Below are 21997 nucleotides of genomic sequence, written 5' to 3' on the forward strand. Positions count from 1 at the left end.
GCGCATTCATAAAAACGATAGCCTTCAGTTTTATTTTCTTGGCCTCCAGTTTCTATCTGTGTTACCAACCAGCTTAAGTAATTTGGTTGCTGCTGATCATGACCAAATTAACTGGTTGGTAAGGAGAAGGTCAGATACTAATAATAGTACTGTTTTGTCATCTGGCTGTATTCAGCATCTATGCCTGCTTAATTCTGTCTCTCTCATATTCCAGCTTAAGCATTATGGGAGTGCGCTTTTCTTTTGGATAATTAGCACAAGAGCCAGAGTGGAGAGGAGGAAAGTATCTTTTATGCAACAAAATTGTCAACATCTGGAACCTATCTCCCAAAATGATGATCGTAACAGAGCAGCAGGGAATTAGATCAATATTTGAAGGAGAGCAAATATTGAGGTTGTGGGAAAAGAGCAAAAGGAAAGCGAGGCGAGTTGGGTAATTCTTACAAAAGGTCAACACAGGAATTATGGACTGAATAGCCTTCTGCTACGCTGGGTGGTTCTTTGATTCCTGCTTGGATGTTAATCAAGTGTGAAGTTGGAAAATGTCACACTTCATTGGTTTCAAAGCGCACACAGCAATTCAGTTCGAAGTTCAGCTGTTCCATGCCTGGGGTAGTACTGGAGAAAATGGGGTCACTACCTCTCAAAGAGAATTCCAGAAAAGTGAGTGGGGTGGGTGGGGTATTCTGGCTTTTGGTGCTCCGTCCTTTAAGCTGTAGTATGGCCGTTAGTAGATCTATTACTGATTAGTACTGGTCTGTAACTGGACCTGTTATGATGTTGGGTACAAGAATCATCATGGAGGGTACAAGAATCATCATGGAATCCCTACAGTGTGGAAGCAGGCCATTCGGCCCATCAACACCCTGAAAAGCATCCCGCCCAGACCGACACTAAACCCCCCCCCACCACCCCAACTTCCCCACACATCCCTGTAACCCTTTCATGGCTAACTCACCTCCCTGAACACTATGGGCAATTTAGCTTCGCCTATCCACCTAACCTGCACATCTTAGGGCGGAAACCAGAGGAAACCCACACAGACACGGGGAGAATGTCCAAACTCCACACAGACAGTTGCCCGACAGTGGGATCGAGCTCAGATCCTTGGTACTGTGAGGTAACAGTACTAACCACTGAGTCACTGTGTCACCCCTGACAAGAAGCCAGTCATAGTTTTACCTATTTGTACAGAAGAATTTAAATATGTTTTCTTACTGTTTATTGGTGCCTATGCAGCTTCTGAATCAGTGACCTCTAGGGCAACAGTTGATGGGGAACATCACTACCTGCAAGTTTCCCTCCAAACCACGCATCATCCTGACTACAGGGAAAGTGCACTTTAACGCTTGTTTCACTTAACGTACAGTCGCTCGTGGATCCCACTCATTAACCAACCCAACTCCCCTCTAAGTCTTGGATCTAACTTCTCTTACTCTCAGCCCCAATTATCCCCTTAACAAACCCAACCCTGACTTCCCTTTCAGAGTCAAGAGTGTGTTGTTGGAAAAGCACAGCAGGTCAGGCAGCATCCGAGGAGCAGGAGAATCGACGTTTTGGCATAAGCCCTTCATCAAGAATCAGGCTTGTGGGCCAGGGGCTGAGAGATAAATGGGAGGGGGGTGTTTGGGGAAAGGTAGGTGAGAAAGCGATAGGTGGATGAAGATGAGAGAGAAGGTGATAGTGTGACGAGAGGAGGAGAACTTCCTCATGGTAGGCATCCTTGGAAGAGGCTTCATAGTAAGATTACTGACTTCCCTCTCAGCTTGACTCATCTCCTTAGCTCAGTTCTCTCACTTTCCTTTCTGCCATTTGGAATGATCTATCCACAGTTCAGTTTTAACACATTCTTAATTTTTGGGGCCAGATGATTGTATTATAGCAAACGTTTACCATTCAGCACTGTTTCTTCACTGACACTGGGTCAAAATCCTGAAACTTCATTCCTAATTACAAAGTGGGAGTGCCTACACTGCATGGTCAGCAGCAATTCAAGATGGTGGCTCACTATTGTAATTGATTAATTGCAGTGGAGATGAGCAATAAGTGCTGGGATAGTCAATGATGGTAACATTCTATGAATGAACAAACATAAGGAAAGACAAACATGGTAACAAACAGAACTCATTGCATTAAGCAACCCGCATGTATAGTGCCTCTGAGACTGGAGTGGGGCAGATTGTGTCTGCCCTTGCCTGTTCAATGAGCAATTCAATTTCAATTGCCGGGGAGCAGTTTTGACTGCAACAAATTATTCTTCTGTTTCTTTGCTACAGATCCTGCTTTTTCCCAGCCAGGCTCAGCCTTTGGGGCGTTTCTCTGTCTCTCCAAAAGGCGAACTGACAATTACCGATGTGCAGTCAGGTGATTCTGGATATTATATGTGTCAGGCAATCAGCGTTGCTGGCAGCATCCTATCCAAGGCCCTCCTGGAAGTGGAAGACGGTAAGTCCAAAAGTGTTTGATATCTACTCCCCAGCTGCCTTTGTCAATTGGAAGAAACTGATTTTCATCAAATGAGTTACTGAAAGTAGGAATGTAAAAAATTACATTCAGGCCATGATAGCAAGACGGAACTGAGAAACGTTCCAAGCAAAAGTTACTATAGTTCTGGCACCGTCAGGACTGAAGCCAACTTGGTTCTCTTTGAATCCCTACAGTGTGGAAACAGGCCATTCATCCCATCGAGTCCACACCAACCCTCCAAAGAGCATCCCACCCAGACGCTATCCTTATAACCCCACATTTCTCATGGCTAATCCACCTAGCACACTATGGACAATCCACCTAACCTGCACATCTTTAGGAGGAATCAGAGCACCAGGAGGAAACCCACAAACTCCATACAGACACTTGCCCAAGCTGGATTTGAACTCTCGTCCCTGGCACTATGAGGCAGCAGTGCTAACTATTGAGCCACTGTGCTGCCCTGGCTCTATTGCCATTTTGGGTCAAGCTGGGGTCAAAGGTCACTTGAAGCACAGTGTAGAGCAGCATATAAAGCCATTAACTAATCTAGAGCCTCACCATACTAATACAGCACCTAAGCAGATCAACATAACCAGGTAAGTTAGATTTTTACTCAATTAACATCGATGCATGGAAAATGAGAAAAAATGTCTAGTTTTTCGACACTGGGTAGGGGGATTTGAGGTACTCAATCTAATGTGAATTGAGAATCACTTGTGAGCCTACAGACCGAACCACTGTTATTATCTAGTCTGCACCATCTCTTTCTGAGAGACTGAATCTCAATAGGAACTGGACTACAATAATTTTTCAGCAGAAGAGAGTGCTTTCTGGAGTGCAGGTCAGCACAGGAAGAATTCTAAGCTGTTTGGGAGAAAGCTGGTGAGATGACCCAAAATTAGACTGTCGAGCATTTGTTAAATGGAAATAATTTTGAGGCAAGAGTGTATCTAATGTGTTCACATAATCCTAACTTCTAAGCATTGAGTCAGCCAGTAGGATGGAGCTGATTTGTTGTAAATAGTGAAGTATACAAAGGTACTGCAAGACTTGTAGGAGAAAGTGAGGACTGCAGATGCTGGAGATCAGAGCTAAAAATGTGTTGCTGGAAAAGCGCAGCAGGTCAGGCAGCATCCAAGGAGCAGGAGAATCGACGTTTTGGGCATGAGCCCTTCTTCAGAGGAGCTTCTGGGCAGAGGAGGTGACCTGGGGTGTGCAGTGAGAGAGGGACTCACTGAAATCCTTGTAGAGGGAGGAAGAGAGCTTCTTCAAGGAAGGCGTCCTTGTAAGAGGATTCGCAGTACATTAAAATCTTCTAGGAGAAAGTGAGGACTGCAGATGCTGGTGATCAGAGCTGAAAATGTGCTGCTGGAAAAGCGCAGCAGGTCAGGCAGCATCCAAGGAGCAGGAGAATCAACATTTCGGGCATGAGCCCTTCTTCAGGACTTGACAAGTGGCATGGTGGCTCAGTGCTCATAGCACAAAGGACCCGGGTTCGATTCCAGCCTCGGGCAACTATCAGTGTGGAGTTTATACATGCTTCTTGTATCTGTGTGGGATTCCTCTGGATGCTTTGATTTCCTCCCACAGTCCAAAAATGTGCATGTTAAAATTGCCCTGTAGTGATCAGGGATATGCAAGATGGGTGGATTAACCATGGGAAGTGCAGGGTGACAGGGATAGGGTAGAGGGGTGCATCTGTGTGGGATGTTCTTTGGAGAGTGGATGGGCCAAATGCCTAGCTTCCATACTGTAGGGATTCTATAATTCTACAATAAAAAGAAAAGATGTTTCCGCTGACTACGTGCATGTAAAACTGAGGAACAAGCTCTCAGTATGAAGTGATAGGCTGTTGGGACGAAGATAAGGAGGAATTTCCTCACTTGGCAAGTGACAAATCTTTGAAATTCTCTACCTCAGAGAGTTGTGGAAGCTCAGTCATCGAGTGTCCAAGGCAGAAATCAATAGATTTCTAGAGACTAAAGATATCACCATGTAAAGGGGATGGTGTGGGAAAATGACTTTTCGGTAGAAAATCAGCCAATCAGCCTACTCCTCTTATTTCCAATGTTCCTAAAGAGACTGAGTAGGATCAGTCAAAAATTACGAATGGCATTCAAAGTTTGTTCTGCAGTGGATCAGTGGCCAAAGGAACACTTACAGTGAGAAATTCCCATTGATCTCACCAATCAACTCTAAACCCTGTTTGAATGAGGTTTTTGACTGGGACAACATCACTGATGTCTTTGTGTTATGGCTCCCATAAGCACTAAGAGTGGCCCGAGTATGTCATTATTCAGCTTCGGGCTGGCTTTAGACCTGAGTTACAGAAAATGAAAGATAGCTCTTTAAACCTCCGCGGCATTTTTGCTCCTCCAATGTGCCCACTCGTGCTTGTTATAGTTATTGATTGTCCAATTCACTACCACCAGGGTACAGTTAACTGGGTAAATCAAAGTGGATTGAGACATGCGGGACTTGTATCCTGTAGGAGCTTTAGAAGCTATAGGAAATTCAATTCCTGGGGAGACTGAACGACCCACAGCACGAGCTGGGCAGAATGGTTTATTGCTCAAAAAATGCATTTTTATGAGACGTTTTCTCCACTTCTATAACCACCACAATGACTTGCTCTATAGAAACATTAACATAACCCAGCATCACAAAAAGGCTCTTCCGAGATACATTACGAAGCAAACTTTGACACCCCAAAGCCACAAAAAGGGAAATTTGGGTAGGTGACCTAACTCTTGGTCAAAGAAGTCGAATTTAAGTGGGTTCTTAAAGGAAGATATTTTTAAGGTGAGAGAATAGAGATTTAAAAAAGATGTGAGGGGCAAATGTTTTACACAGATTTACGTGGGTGGTTTGTGTGTGGAATGAGCTTCCTGAGGGAGTGGTGGATGCAGGCACAGTTACAATGTTTAAAAGACACTTGGAAAGTATATGAAAAGGAAACATTTGGAGGGGTGTGGGCCAGGAGCAGGCAGGGGGGACTAGGATAGTTTGGGATTATGTTTGGCATGGACTGGTTGGACCAAAGGGTCTGTTACCGTGCTGTATGACTCCGTGTTTCTGAGAGAGAGAGAGGTGGAGTGATGTAGGGAAAGGATTCTGGAGCTGAGAGCCTGACGGGTGAAGATATAGTCACCAGTGCTGGAGGGGTTAAAATCAATATTCTTTCCCAAAAGCGAAAAGAGCAGTGGGCGTTGACACCAGGCCCTAACCACCTCAGCTTCAGTAGCTATGGTTGATCTTGTCAAAAGAGATTACTACACTGTTAAAGAATTGCATCTGGATAATAAACAGGATGAATGGTTCCGAGAAATCACCTGGGTTCCCACAACCTGATATTAAAATATTGCATTGTGTGGGGGCTGCTTTCCACCAGCTGTGACAGAGTAGTGAAGCTCCTCTGGCCTTCTGACTGATGAGCAGAGCCTGTGATTGCTGTCAGGGTGGCAGGCTACCCCTAGACAATCTCTGTCCGGGGTAGGCCACTAACAGGGATTGATTTCATTTTTGTTCTCCCCTTCCTGCAAATTGTTGCCAGGAAATTCAATTGAGCGTGAGCTTTCCTCTGCCCTGTCACTGCTGCCAGATCGATGGCAAATAATTGGTGCTGCAAACGAATGCTGGGAATAAAATGTGGGGAGACTATCTCTGTATCGTGCCCTGTTTCATTATTTTTTACTTCGTCTGCTTTGTATAACAGGAAGCATGATTGCTGGAACGTAACTGTCAACACTACAGCCCTCTGCAGTCAACCCCTTCATAATTTCAATAATTAGTTGAAAGGTTACTATTGATTGAATGTTTAACACATTCGTGTGGCAATTCTCTGTTTAATACTTCATCTGAAGCAGTTCACATTTTTTTTAAAAATAATTTTGCATAGGGTGTGAGTGTGAGTAGTAAGGCCAGCCTTTATTGTTTATTTTTAAATGCCACTTAAACTGACTGGCTTGTTCGGCCATTTCAGTGGGCAGTATCATGAGTCAACCAGATTGCTGTGGGTCTGGAGTCAAATGTAGGCCAGATCAGGTAAGGATGGCAGATTTCCTTCCTCTCTCTCTCTCTCTCAGAAACATGGAGTCATACAGCACGGAAACAGACCCTTTGGTCCAACCAGTCCATGCCAAACATAATCCAAAACTAAACTCGTCCCCCCTGCCTGCTCCTGGCCCACACCCCTCCAAATGTTTCCTATTCATATACTTTCCAAGTGTCCCGAAGGTTTTATTTTTACAACAGTTGTTTAATTGCTAAGATTAGTTTTCAATTACAGATTTATTCATTGAATTTAAATTCCAGCAACTGCTGTGGTGCGATTTGAACTCATGTCACCAAATAACAGCCTGGGCTTTTGGATTACTAGTCCAGTGATACGATCATTGTCCTACCATCTCTGGTTCAGAGTTTGAAGGTCCAACACTGTCATTTTGAGAAACAAGGGATGGCCGATAAATGCAAGCTTTGCCAGTTTTACAGGCAAATGATAGTTTCACTGTTTAGATCCTTGTAGGAAGATCAATGGGCTGGTTGATTTGGGGGAAGTTGCAGAATTAGATGTGAGATGCTATCATTTATCTGGGAAAGGGAGTGAGAGGCAGTGTGGGCAGCAAAAGTAAGTTTTTTTTCCAAAGAAAATCAAGCGTCCCAAGGCTAAACTTCAAAGGTTACTTCATAGAAACATAAAGAATAAAATGAAAAGAAAGATGTATACAACATACAAATCTTCTGAGCAGTAGAAATACAGATCTGAGATTGGTGATGTGAGCCCTATTTTTCAGTTCCTTCTCTTTGATGGTTGTGTCAGATACAGAATGAGTGTTGGATGATCATTGTGAAGGCAGGTCCTTGTTTCATTATCTGCTGGTACTTGATCTAGTACCTGTCTTCTTATTTTGGCTGATGTATTTTGGTTGTGGTTTGCCATTGTCTTCCAAATGGACTGAAGGAGTAACTTTTTCTCACAGACAGTGGTGCGTGTATGGGATATGCTGCTAGAGGAAGTGGTGGAGGCTGGTACGATTATCTGGATGGGTACATGAATAAGAAGTGTTTAGAAGTGTTTATGGGTCAAATGCTGGCAAATGGGACTAGATTAGTTTCGGATATCAGCGTGGACAAATTGGATGGAAGTGTATGTTTCTGTGCTGCACAACTCTACGTCTCTATATCCCAGGGCAGGGTGAGGAAGCAGGTCCTGAGACTGGCTTAGCCTGAATAGGAATCCAACCCACGGGGTTTTGAACCATCCACTGGGTCAGCTCACCAACAGACCCTATTGGCCCTTGTGAGAGTCATGCCCAGCTTCCATTTCAAACTTGGCTTTGATTACAATTTATAGATAGTAAAAATTTTTAACATCTAACACCATTTCAATCTGTCTCGTGTAACGGATTGCATTTTAATGTAGGCTGCAGTGATGTCTGAGGCATTCACGTGTATGCACTCTAATCTCAAACATAACCTACAACAACTTGAACAAACTCACTATGTCAAAACATTGAATCATATAAAACTGGAGCAGCAGTTCACTGTGTGGCCCTTTGAGGCTGTTTCACCATTCAATATGATCATGGATGATCAGACAACGTATTTCCCTGGTCCCACTTTCTCCTCATCCTTTCATCCTTTTCGCTAGAAGAATTATATCTAACTCCTTCTTGAAAAATGCAATATTTTGTTCCCAACCATGTTCTATGGCAGAGAATTCCACAGGCTCACCACTGTCTGGGGTGGAGACATTTCTTCTTATGTTAGTCTTCAATAGCCTATCCATATCTGGTTGGGCTCCTCAGTCATTGGGAACATCCTTCCTGCATTCACCCAGTCCAGTCCTGTTAGAATTTTAGAGGGTTCTGTGTGATTCCCCCCTCACTCTTCTAAACTCCAGTGACCATAGTCCTAAGCGATACAATCTCTCTTCTTAGTCTGTGTTGCCATCCCAGGAATCATAGAGTCCGACAGGACATAGACAGGCCCATTGGCCCAAACTGGTCCATACCAACCAAAATGTCCATCTACACTAACCCCATTTCCCAGCACTTGGCCCATATCCTTCCAAATCTTTCCTATCCATGTATTTATCCAAATGCCTTTTTAATATTAATGTACCCACCTCAACTACTTCTGCTGGCAGCTCATTCCATGTGCATACCACCCTCTGTGTAAAAAAGCTGTCCCTCAGGTTCCCTTTTATTCTTTCCCCTCTAACCTTAAACTGATGCCCTCTAGTCCTCGATTCCCCAACCCTGGGAAAAAGACTGAGTGCATTCACCTTCTCCATGCCTGTCATGATTTCATACACTTCTATAAGATCCCCCCTCAGTATTCTATGCTCTGAAGAAAAAGTCCTAGCTTATCCAACCTCTCCCTGTAACTCAGACTATTGAGGTCAGGCAACATCCTTATAAATTTCTTCTGCACTCTTTCAGATTCAATAACATTCTTCCCATAGCAGGCGACCAAAACTGAACACAATATTCCAAATGTTGCCTCACCAACGTCCTGCAACATAACTTCCCAACTTCTATACTCAATGCCTAAAATCATTGTGAATCAGTCAGGCAAACTTTCATTTACAAACTTTCATACCTTCCTCAGATAAGGAAACCAAAAAGGCACACTATTCCAGGTATGTTCTTACTAAGGCCCTATGCAATTACGAAAGACACCCCTTCTATCAATCTGTGTGCTGCTTTGTTTTAAAGCATTATGAGTCACAACAGTGACACGATAAAGGAGGAACATCTTTGTGTTGACTCAGTGAATGCTGGTAATGGGTCCAATTTCAGGGCTGGGACACAAGCAGACTTCTTGCAATTGACTTGCTGTATTGCCAGAGGGACTGAGGTACTGCCCCATAGTTTGTTATGATCTTCAAGTGTTTGCGTTTAAGCTGCAAAATATCTTTTTTTTTAAATCCTCGTTTTTGAGAAATGGATGTTGTTAGCTAGGCTGGCATTTTATCATGTTGCTCTTGAAGAGCTACACATGGGCCACATCCTTAAACTGCTGCAGTCTTTGAGTTAAAGTTACTCAGTGCGATGGAAAGAGATGCAGGATTCTGACCCAGTGGCACCGAAGGATCAACAAAAGGTTAGGATGCAATGTGAATTGGAGGAAAACACGTTGCTGATGGGTTTTTTTACCCTATGTGACCATTGCTCTTATCCTTCAAAGTGGTGGAAGTAGTGGGTTCGGATGGTTTAAAGCAACCTTGCAGGTTATAGATGGTAGATGGACCAGATATTCGGGCTTGCTTTTCCTCTTCCTTATACTCTTACATTTGTTGAAATCAGCTTTCACTGCTCAGACACATCCTGAGGCATTCTCTCAAGTTTAAAGTTATGAAGTGCCTCATCGCCCTCTCATCACAGCATTTTGAAACCAAACTTGACATCACTCAATCACTACCTTTTTTCTGCTCTCTTCAATTTTAATTCTTTCATGCACTTTATTTTTTTTTGATAGATATTTTTATTGAAGAAAAAGAAAATTTTTTATAACATATTATTAGAAACTTACAAAATAATACACACAAATACAAACATTAAAATACAATTAAATATTAAATAAATATTAGCCAAAACATTGCAAACAAAGAGAAAAGATAAAGAAATAAAACACTCGACTAACTACTAATCTAACCTATAACTAACCAGAACGCATAATAAACTATCTTACATTACTCAAAAGGAAAAAAAAACATAATAATTAAATAATGAAGTACTTGCTCACAACAAATTAACATCAAGTCATAATAAAACCCGTATTCGTACAGGATTCCCCCCTCCCCGGCCCAGCCTGAACCGTTACCACAACTAGATAAAAGTCCTTGACAAAATGGCCAAAATATCTGTATCTATGTAGTTCAGAAAGGGCTGCCATATTTTATAAAATAATTCAGTTTTTTTGGTGCACCATATTTGTAAGGAAGTCAAGTGGAATACATTCCATGACCAACCTATACCAATTCAAAAGTCCTGGAGGGCCATCAGCTACCCAGTTTACTAAGATATTTTGCCTTGCACAAAAGGAGAGAATGGAGAATAATTTCCTTCTATGCACATCCAGGGAAGGCAGCCTCGAAAAGCCCAAGAGAAGAGATACTGGACCCACCCTAATTTCTGCTCCCAAGATTTCTGTCAGAGCATTTGCTACTCTGACCCAGTATTTGCGGATCTTGTGACATGGCCATAAGCAGTGTGTGAGAGTGCCCACCTCTATTTTACATTTAGGACACATTGGAGATGCTCCTGCCCTGAATTTTGCCAATCTTTCCGGTGCTATATGAGTCCTATGGAGCATCTTTAATTGAATAGCTTGGGTTCTATTACAGATAGAGACCTTTCTGGCATTTTCCCAGATGTCGTCCCACATTTCTGAAGTGATTTCCAACCCCAATTCCTGATTCCATGTTTTAAACAATCTTTCCATGTCTTCCGACACTTCCATAACACTCTTTGTTCCCTATCTGATTTATAAGAGCAATCTAATAACATAGTCTTCTTCTCGAATATGTAAGTACGGAAAGAGGTCTCCATTAGGTAGTCCAAATTTCTGGTGTTGCTGTTCAAAAGACATCATAACCTCCCCATTGAACAGATCCCCTAAGCAGGAAATACCCCCAGACCACCAAGGTTTAAATGTGGCGTCAGTGAGCCCCAGTTGAAAACCCCATGTTCCCACTACAGGAGTAGAAGGGGAGGTTTATTTTGTGAGTTGCCCTCGTTTTGTCGCATTATCTTCCAGGTTTTAATTGTGTTTAATACGGTAGGGTTTTTACAATGGTCCATAATGACTTTCATTTTATCTAAAAATAGGAGATTAAAAAGGGGACACTTTGCTTGAGAGGCCCCGATGTCCATCCAGATTGATTGCGGGCCACACGAGACCCAATCAGCTATGTAGCTTAATAGAGAACTCAGCTGATACTTCCTAAAGTCTGGAAAATCCAGCCCTCCCCTTGCTTGTGGAAGCTGCAGCTTCTTTAACTAAATAAGGGGCTGCCTATGACTCCAGATGAAAGAACCAAGCCAACCGTATAGTTTGCGTAATGCCGGCCTTGGTAGTATCACAGGGAGCATTCTCATAGGATATAGGAGACTGGGCAAGATATTCATTTTAATTAGAGCTATTCTGCCTCACCAAGATATTGGAAGATCCCCCCAACATTGAAGGTCCTGCCTTATCCTCTCCAATAGATGTACAAAATTGACTTTATACAATTGGTCAAATATTGTGGTGATAAAAATACCTAAATATAAAACAACCCTCCAGAGACCACCAAAAGGGAAAGCGAGATCCGTCCGATAAGTGGGACATACTAGTGAGACTGCCCATCGACATGAACTCTGATTTTGTGGAATTAATTTTGTAACCTGAGAACGCACTAAATAAATTAATTACTTGAATCAGGCGGGGCACGGATATCAAAGGATTACTAAGAAAAAGGAGAACATCATCTGCATAAAGGGTAATTTTATGTTTGCCCATACCAACCCTTGGAGGCATTATATTAGAATCAGCCCGTATAGCTTCCGCTAGTGACTCAATTATTAGCGTGAATAGTAACGGTGAGAGAGGACATCCCTGATGGGAGCCCCTACCCACACTGAAGTTATCCGAGCCTAAACCATTGGTAATCACGGCTGCTTTGGGGTGATTATACAACATTGAGACCCATTTAGCGAATACCTTTCTGACACCGAACTTTTCCAGTGTGTAAAACAGGTATGACCATTCAACCCTGTTAAATGCCTTCTCTGCATCCAACGAGACTGCTATTGCTGGTATTCTTTCCTGATGACAGACTTGAATCACATTCAAAGCCCTTCTAATATTATTAGATGATCTACAGCCCTTGATAAATCCCGTCTGGTCCTGTTTTATGATGTGTGGTAACACCCTCTCCAACCTCAATGCTAATGTTTTAGAAAGAATTTTAAAATCTACATTTAACAAAGATATTGGTCTGTGTGATGTGCAATCTTCTGGGGCCTTTCCTTTTTGAGAATAAGAGAAATATTCCCCTCTCTCAATGAAGGGGGGGAGGCAGCCCTGACCATATGAGTAATTATACATGTCTATAAGTGGACCAGCCAGTACTCCTGTAAACTCTTTGTAGAATTCAACCTGGAATCCATCTGGGCCAGGTTCCTTACCGCTCTGAAGCTGCTTGATTGCATCAAGTACTTCCTGGGTTGTCAGGGGAATATTCAAAATCGACACCTGTTCCGGGGTTAAGTCCGGAAAGGCCAGGCTTTTAAAAAAGGACTCCATCTTCTTAGCTCGGTCTTCACAATCCTGCGATTTATACAAATCAGAGTAAAACTCTCTGAAGATTGTGTTGATCCTTTTATGATCATGAGTCAAAGTATCAGCACTTTCCCTAATGGACGTGATAGCTTGAGGGCCTTTTTCTCCCTTGCAAGATACGCTAGGTATCTACCAGGCTTATCGCCATCTTCATACAATCTGTGCTTTGCAAAGAAAATATTTCCCTCTTTGCCGTTTGGGTAAGTGCAGTATTCAGGGCTGTCCTAAGGGCTGTAATCCTTTGTAACTTAGCAACAGAGGGCCTATCAACATAAGCTAACTCAGCTGCCTTCAAGCGAGCCTTGAGCAGACGCTATTGTTCTCCCTTTTGTTTCTTCTGGGTTGCCGAGTACGAAATGATCAGACCTCGCACATAGGCCCTAATAGTCTCCCACATCACTGGGTTACTGGCCGTACCTGAGTTAATTTCCAAAAAGGTTTTGAATTCTTGAGAAAAATATTGTATGAATTTACTATCCTTCATTAAGAAAGAGTCCATACGCCAATGTTGGGGGGTCGTTTCATTGTCCCTTGGTTTCCATGTACACAGTAGCATGATCAGAGATTATTATACTACCTATTTTGCAGGATAGTATGGAATTCAGAAAGGTAGAGGGAGCAAAAAACATATCAATTCTACGTGGATTAGAATAGAAAGAAAAATTTCTGCCTTGTGGGTGAAGGCACCTCCACACACCTTCTAATCCTAGCTCCTTATTCAAATCCACCAATTGTCTGGATCTAGGAGATATACCCGCAGTACTCTTGGGTACCTGTCTACCTCTGGGTCCATAAAACAATTAAAATCTCCTTCTATAATTGTGTAACAAGCCCCGAAAGCCATCAGTTTGGAGAATGCTTCCGTTGTAAATTTGAAAGGGTGTGCTGGCGGACAATAAAGATTCAAAATCCCATACTCCCTTCCATTTATAAGGGCTTTGATCAGTATATACTGTCCAGATTCATCCTTTATCTGACTTAAGATTTTGAAAGGAATGTTCTCCTGAATGAGAAGGACTACTCCCCTACTTTTTGAACTGAAAGATGAAAAGAAAGCCTGATCAAATCCTTCCTGTTGTAATTTCAAGTGCTCTTTATCCAGTAATTGTGTCTCCTGTAAGAGAGCTATATCAACCCTTTCTTTTTTGAGGTTTGATAGCATTTTCTTCCTTTTTATTGGTGAATTACTCCCCTTGACATTCCAGGTGCACCACTTCATCAAATGACGAACCATTATTGTCCAGGCAAGTCCAAGACACTCCGGGAGGAAGAACCCCATCCAAAATACCCCGAGCATAGACCGTAGAAAATTCACAAAAATAGAAATTCTTTAATGCACTCACGGCGATATAATAAAAAAACTATTTCTAAATAAGAAAAATATAAAACCCATTTAAAAGGAGATTTCCCCCCCTTGCTCCCAGGGGGCATCACTTCCTGTCAGTAAACCCATTGTATCCTCTCCTAACCAGCGCCCCACCCTAAACCCAGGCACCACATAGTAAAATAAAGAAATTCAAGTGTACTATAAAGCTAAAGTTGAAAGTGAGTTCCCCACCCACACCAACACCTAGATACATTTAATAAAGATAATGCCAAGTATAAGCATATAAAACTATAAAGTTATCATCTCAGCAGGTAATAACTAAGTATAATAACAGAAAAAGAAAACCCCATTCTAAGAAAGAGGTAGGACAAAGTAAATGCCCTCCCCCCACATAAACTACCCAGCCTATATAAATAAAAAGGAAATTGCATACTGGAGAAGAAATAGGCCTCCCTTCCTACCCCTGGAGACGATATTAAACAATAAAGGAAATTTTAAGAAAAAAAAGGGTAGACTGGGGGGGGCAAAACAGCATCATTAACCACATGGATTAATTCTTACAGTCTATTTAAGAACGTCCAAAAATTCTTTGGCCTTCTCCGGCGATCCAAAGTTATAGGTGGATCCTTCATGGCTAAAATGCAGTGTCGCTGGTAACGCAAGGAATGCTGGATGTTTAAATCCCTTAGACGCTTCTTCATTTCATCAAACACCCTGCTCTTGCAGACCAAAGCTAGGGAGAAATTCTGGAACAGCATAATCCCTTATAAGTCATGGCTTGGGGATCCTTCCCAAGGGTTCTGGAGGCTTCCAGGAGCATTTGCTTCTCTCTGTAACACTGAAGCCGGAACAGGAGCGGGCGGGGGCGCTGATCCAACCCCGGCCTGCGTATAGCAACCCGGTGGGCCCACTCTGCCCACACCTGGCCTGACCCAGACTCCAGCTTCAATATCTGAGGGAGTCATTGCTCCAAAAAGACTGCAAGCTGGCCTTCCTCTTCCCTTTCGGGAAGGCCCAGCAAACGAATATTTTATAGGCGACCGTGATTCTCAAGGTAGTCGATGTGTTCTTCTAAGGCCTGGACTCGCTGCTCAAGAGCCCAGACCCGGCCCACGGCCCACTCTGCAGCAGTTTCCGAGGTCATGGCCTTTAGCTCTGCCCCTCCAACACGACGTTCGAGCTATTCAATATCTCGGTCGTGCTTTTGCAGCGCAGCAGAAAGCGATTCCCACCTGGACTTTAGATGAAAAAAACGTCAATCTTCTCCTGCAGCTTGTTAATTACAGAGAACAGGCTCGCCACCGTAAGTAAGTCCCCCGAGGCGGCCATGGACATCTCTGCTGCTGCTGATGGGGGTGGGGGAGGGGTTCCAACCTGCTGTGAGCTCAGGCATTCTTTCCTTTAGTCATTTTAGCACTGCACCAAACTACTCAAGTTTGATGCAGAATGACCAAATTAATTAGGTAAAAGTTATTTTGAATGGTTTGGAAGGTGTGGTGGAAGCAGGTAGCCCACTTTGCCCGAGTTTTGGGTGGAGTACGACAGACTCAGACTTGCTGGGTTGCCGCCATCTTGGATCTCCCTTTCATGCACTTGAATTCATGACCTTTAATCTTACACCTTAAATCCTCAATCTGTTTTAAAGCCTTGAAATATCACTCTTACAGGTTGTGAAGAGCTTTTGAAAAAAGCTCCTCTTCTAGTAAGAATAGAAAGCTAGAGTTCAGAATCATGCTCTGTGTTCAGTAGATTGGAAAAAAATGACCATCAATTTTTGACTCCTGTCATCTAATTTTAATACCTGGAACCTTCCATGGACTAAAATATTTTTTAAGAAAAGGTTGACTTTAAGATGGCCCTCTTAGTCACCTGGCCAGATGTATGAATGAACAGTATTTCAGAAAAACAACTTCTGAGCAAAGCAGTGAAAGAAAATGGATTTCTCACAGAAGAACTTAGAAGGTTTCTCTCTTTTTTGACCAAACAGTCATTTCTCACATTCAACTAGAACAGCTTAAACTCAAGAAAGCAGGCCTTTTTGAGCTGCATGTTCTTTCTCTCCCTATAAATGAGGCAATCCTGTCGAGTAAACTTTATATCTGTTATTTGATATCATTTTAAAAATATTTTTCTCAGCGTCAGCAAATAATAAAATTCTTCTTTCTTTCACTCAAGAAAACCTTGTCTTTCCCATGTTACTGGGTCAAAATCCTGGTACTCCTTCCCTTGCAATGTGGGAATATATGTAAATCCAAACATTGCAACACTTCTAAAGATGGCCCACTAATACCTTCCTCCTTAATTGTGATGAGTGCCACATTTTAACTGAGGTGTGATAATTACTTGTGTGTTAAAAATATATATATATTTGCCACAAACTACTGGAGAAAGCAAATTCCCCTTCATCAGTTGACCGCAATGATCTGGACTATATTGACTATTTTTTCTTGGTCCGCTCATTTCATAATATTACTGCTGTATTAATATGTTTACTCCGTCCAACAGTGTAACCTTTCTTGACTGCAACGTTCAAAATATAGTTTCACCCAATGAGAGTCACTGAGTGTACACCATTGATGATATATCGGGCTTTGTAATATCAACAACTACAAGTAAGTGTGACCTCTAGGGGTTAAATCTGACATGTCCCTCTCCCCTTCCTGCATCCTTCCACAGCTAATAATTAAGGTTTATTTTAATCTAGTTATAAGTCATAATTCATCTTCCAAAAAGGCCTATTTATCAGGTAGAGTGGCATGCAACATAACTGTTACTGGACCCTATTAAGTGCCAAGTTAATCTTGTTATTTCTTGACTACCCTGCTGTTTAATGCCCAGTCGTTCTGCAGTTTCACCGGCCTGAAATCAATTTGACAATTACTCCATCTCATTCCTCACTGTGTCACTGCTCCCTCTGCACAATCAATTTCCATTGATCGCAACAAAATCCCTTCCCAGAAGGAGCCCACTGTGGGGCCATTTCAGGAGTTGAGCCCTTTTGGTTTTCAGCCAGGCCAGAGTCTTGAATTTTTCAGGTAATCCCTGTCAAGTAGCACATACAGACGTTTAAGTTGCTATTGGCTTTCTGTCTCTAACTGGGGCCTTCTGAGTAATGTAGATCCTGTCAGAGTACAGGCATTCCATTGGAAATCTTCAAAGAAATCTTTCCCAGTCAATTAAGAGAAATGAGCATTGCAAATAACAAAGCTCATCTTAAAAAGCAGTTACCTGTATGCAACTGGTTTCTGGTATTAAAGGTATGCTCTCCAAAAGGTTAAAATTTGTAGGTATCAAAAAGAAATCCAGCTCTCTGAAGGAACATAAAAGTGACTTATTTTAAGGGAAAAGCTTGCATCTATGTTGCACCTTTCACAACATTCAGGACATCCCAAAGTGTTTTACAACCAGTGGAGACTTTGAAGAGATCTCACCCTTAAAGAGCATTCAATAACCTGAGGGGATTGCTCAAATGATTCCAAGCCAGAGAGAGAAGGGGGATTCAGGGTTCCTACCTCAGGTTGTACTGAGTTGGCTGTTCACTGCAAGACAGCTGATGGGGATGCTGGGATTAACTTTAACAACCCAGACAACAGGGTGGATGGGATTGTAGCTGTAGACTTCACGATTACTGTTGCTATCGGATTTGGTTTATGAGGTAGAGACAAATGCAACAAGGTTGTTAATACTCCCAGGTGAAGAAAAAATGTCATAAACAGGAGAAGAGCAGAATTAAAGCACATCATAAATTTCTTTTATTTCCTGCCACCTCCTGTAATTCCACAGAGGGGAATAGCAGAAATAATGTACAATGAAAAAGACAGAAGGATATTATTGGCTGCATGAAACAACACACCATCTTAAAAACAAACAGATAACCACAATGATTTGGATGACTTGATCATACTCATTGTGCTGGGTCAGGAGGGTTTAAATTTGAGCACCACATTCATGGCCATAATCCAAGGTGAAACTCCACTACAGTACAGAGGTAGAGTTACACAGTTACACCCTTAGCCTTCTGTGTACAGCACATGCAGATCTCAAAGGTTTGATGTGTGAAGAAAGTTCTCCCAGCATCCTGAACTACCATCCTCCGTCAATCAGTATCATTACAAAACTAGATTAACTGAGTACCATTTCGCTGGGATAATGTTAAGTTACTGCTCCTCCAGCAGCTATTCACTGTGAGACGATACTTACAGTTTAGATGGTATTTATGCTCTATCTAAAGTCAGGCTCTTCTCACAGCTTTGTTTAGAATCCGTACACTGTGGAAGCAGACCATTCAGCCCATTCATTCAACAAGAGCCCTCCAGAGAGCAACTCACCCAGACTCACCCCCATAACCCCTGCATTCCCCATGACCAGTCCACCTAACCTGCACATCTTTGGATTGCAGAAGGAAACTGGAGCACCCGGAGGAAACCCACGCAGACGCGGGAAGAATGTGCAAATTCCACACAGACAATCACTCAAGGATGGAATCAAACCTGGGCCCCTGGCACTGTGAGGCAGCTGTGCTAACCACTGAGCCAACGTGCCACCCTGTTTCTCCAGTTTGAATGATAATGTTGAACCAATAACTACACCAGAACGACACTTGAATTCTAAGGATTAAATTAGGAGGAGAGATCACACAATTTATGTTCGTTGGAGTTTGGAAAGATTAGGAGATCAAAGTGTTCAAGGCATCACGGAAAACAAATTGATTAGACAGAAATAAACTGTTTCTGCTGATGGTATTTTAGATCAATGGGACACAGTCTAAGAATTAGAGCCTGTTCTTTCAGGACTGAAATTTGGAAACCGTTCCACACAATAGCTGATAAATGTTTGGTAACTTCTTTCACAAGTGGCAGTTGAGGCTGGATTTTTGTTAATTTTAAACATGATATTGTTGGGAGTTGTGTTCCCTGCAACTTTATGGTGTCTGGAATTAGATCAGTGGTGATCTCATTGAATGATGGAACAGGTTCGCGGAGCCAAATGGTCCACTCCCATTCCTGTGTTCTTAGTTGTCTATTTTATGACACATTCACATTTCACTGAGATTAAAAGTAACCAGCAATTGCCACATAAATGGAAATTAATGACATAATTTGTATTGGCATCTCTGTTGGTGAATTGTTCAGTGTAGTGTGACTGTAGCCAGATCAATATTGTGAAGTTGGTTGGTGTAGTTTTTGCCTCTGATCTCCAGCATCTGCAGACCTCACTTTCTCCTAGATGTCCAGGTCCTGTCTATCTGGACTTAACTATCTGTAGGATAGTGACATAACTGCAACGGTTAACCCTGCCACTTGGATTGACCTGAATAAGACCATTTCAGTTGGGTGAGGGAGACAACCAGTCACTCTGGATGTAGTTCTAGCTACATGTGATTCAGAATGAGCGATGGTCATGCAAGTTATTCCTGCTTCATTTAGAAAATAACATATTCAATTTAATTGTTGTCTCATGCATCAGAATGAGAGTGCTCGCCCTGCAGAATTGAATGCCTTCCCATCTCTGACATCGTATGGTTAATTTTAACCCTCCCCACACAGCAGTAACTGGGAGGTTGGGGAAATCATTGGGGGCAAGGTACCGTGTTGAATCACAAACTTGTTGGCACTGTCCTTATTGGAATTTTCCATAATCTTTCTTTTATCGGTCTCTAAGGCGTGATCTTAGGTGACTGCTAATAGCTCGACTTTTAAATCAGCAGTGGCTGTGAGGCAGTTAGATTGCTTCAAGTCCTGTATAATTTTGATGGGCTGGAGTTCCTTTTAATGCTCAACTTTAAGCTTCACCAAGGCACATTTCAGCCATAGAGTTTGGGTTTCTATTTGTATACTGAATGGAACCTCGATGTTTCCATGACTAGAGGACTGAGACTGGATTGTAGATTTCACATAACTATTCATGATTCCCTATAAAAGAAGCATTAGGAATGGCAAACAGGGTTTCTGTGATCTCTCTTACAAAATGCAAGCTTCAATCTAACACTGATTTTAATACTTCCTGTATCCCAAATTTAACGAACTCCCACTCACAGCCGCAGGATTATGAAAGGATAGAACCATTTACCTCTCTATCAAATTGAAAATTTGTTTTCTTTCCCCAACCATGATCTCCAGTATTCACCTTGTGGGTCCCTGCCTACAATATTACAGAGGGCCTGCCGTGACCCCAGGAAGAATTTGTCCCATCCCTTGATGTCCAGTGATCCGGACATCTATAGGGTGCTGTGGTCTGTGTTTAATTTAATTTTCTGTGCTGCTTTTGCAGCAGTGACGTGATCTGTCTCTCGGCACTCACAGCTCTCTATAAACTTGTTAATAGCGTTGACCCTGTTACTTTGCACATTTGCCAGTGGTGAATTTTCTGAGTGCTCCTTGCCTCCCCATGCCAGCATGTCCTCTAATCTACAGTGCTATTTTATTCACCGTGGCTAGTTGCTTCTACTGGAAACCTTCCAGATACACTGCTCTGGGCCTTTTTCCATGCTTTTTTGGCTTTTGAGCAGGACTTCCCTATCCGCAGATAGGCCTTGATGTTGTTTGCTGCCTCCTATCACCAGTGGTGTCTCTTGAATCATTTCCCTGTTTCTAGAGTCCTTTAACCGTAGCATACATATTGCCTGGGCTTCATTATAGATGCTCCTCACTACTTGTCTCCTATTCAATGAGTCTAGTCACCACTGCCACCATGTAGTAATATGAGCTCCAGACTCTGAGGAGTGAATGTTAACAAGTTACTTAATCAGAACTGTGTTCAAGACATGGAGGACATCTTCTGGAAACCTACAGGCTCAAGCTTCGCCTCAATGTCACTGTGACATGATTCCTCTGCACCAGCTAGGTCGATATTCGTAAAAGGAGAATTCAGCTGATATTTTAACTGTGCTATCCATAACATGCCAAACCCAGATCCAAGCAGCCAACTGAACGCAGACTAAATCCTGAACATGGGAAATAATTGGCCAGCAACAGAGGAGCATTTCTACAGAATGAAACATCAAGGCTTTCTGGTAAAATAATTTAATAACTGGAATATAATGAGGAGCAAATTGGGGTTTCCAATTAAAGCTTCAATAAAATGACCTGGAGCAAAGCCCCAATGTGTTTGACATTTTGACTTTGACTGAAGCACCTTAATTAAAGCTGAAATAAGGAACTTAAGAAATTTTGCATAAAACCGATTAAAGACACACTTGAATTAAACCATATGTGCCTGCTCTGAAGACGGCTTATAAAATCGGTAACTTATTAAAATGCTATGCCTAAAATTTAAATGTGATTGATGTTGGTTTAATTGGAGACATTTTCTGAAACTGGCTGCTTGTAGAAACAAATCATACCTTATAGGGGCAGTCAATTAATGTTCACTGTTAATTGAATTTTTAAATTATTGCATGGGGGTTTAAACTGTCATGCGGTGTGAAAGGAACCAAGTTCCAGTGCCTATGGAAATGTGAGGGGGATAGAGGATGACACCAATCCATTTCCATAGCCTTTCAGCTGACAGTATAAAGTCGATTTGAAGAAACAACACCCAGAGCAGCACAGCTGAGAACAGTCAATCAGTTTCCCTGTGATCCTGTCAGGCTGTCCTCTCTGTTTAGTGTTGCCTTGGGCTGACACTATTAGTTTGTTGAAAAGTCCTTCCCTTCATCATGTCCTGCAGTTGACCATTCCAATAGCTTTGCTGCATCTAAGTGACTCACCACTCATTCTACACTGCTCGAATTGTCCGGACAGCTGGACAGCTCCCCCATCTTATAGACCATTCAGTCAAACAAAACCCGTGTCTGCAGCTCCCTGTGTAACACCCTGTTCAGTGCATTACAGCTCCCTGTGCAACATACTGTTCAGTACACACAGCTCCCTG

At 42.4% G+C, this 21997-nt stretch overlaps 1 protein-coding gene across 5 annotated transcripts in view; it reads left to right on the plus strand.

Moving 5' to 3' along the window:
- The window catches only part of robo3 (roundabout, axon guidance receptor, homolog 3 (Drosophila)), a 564581-nt gene that overhangs the window by 420182 nt on the left and 122402 nt on the right, over positions 1 to 21997 (plus strand). For all 5 annotated transcript variants that reach the window (XM_043676841.2, XM_087976454.1, XM_087976452.1 and 2 more), the window contains exon 8: positions 2277 to 2445. In XM_043676841.2, coding sequence (XP_043532776.2) covers positions 2277 to 2445 — 169 coding nt within the window. The remainder of the gene's footprint in view (positions 1 to 2276; positions 2446 to 21997) is intronic.

This window comes from Chiloscyllium plagiosum, unplaced genomic scaffold (genome assembly GCF_037043375.1).
Source record: "Chiloscyllium plagiosum isolate Xiang-an unplaced genomic scaffold, Cpla_swu_hap1 HiC_scaffold_29, whole genome shotgun sequence".
NCBI lineage: Eukaryota > Metazoa > Chordata > Chondrichthyes > Orectolobiformes > Hemiscylliidae > Chiloscyllium > Chiloscyllium plagiosum.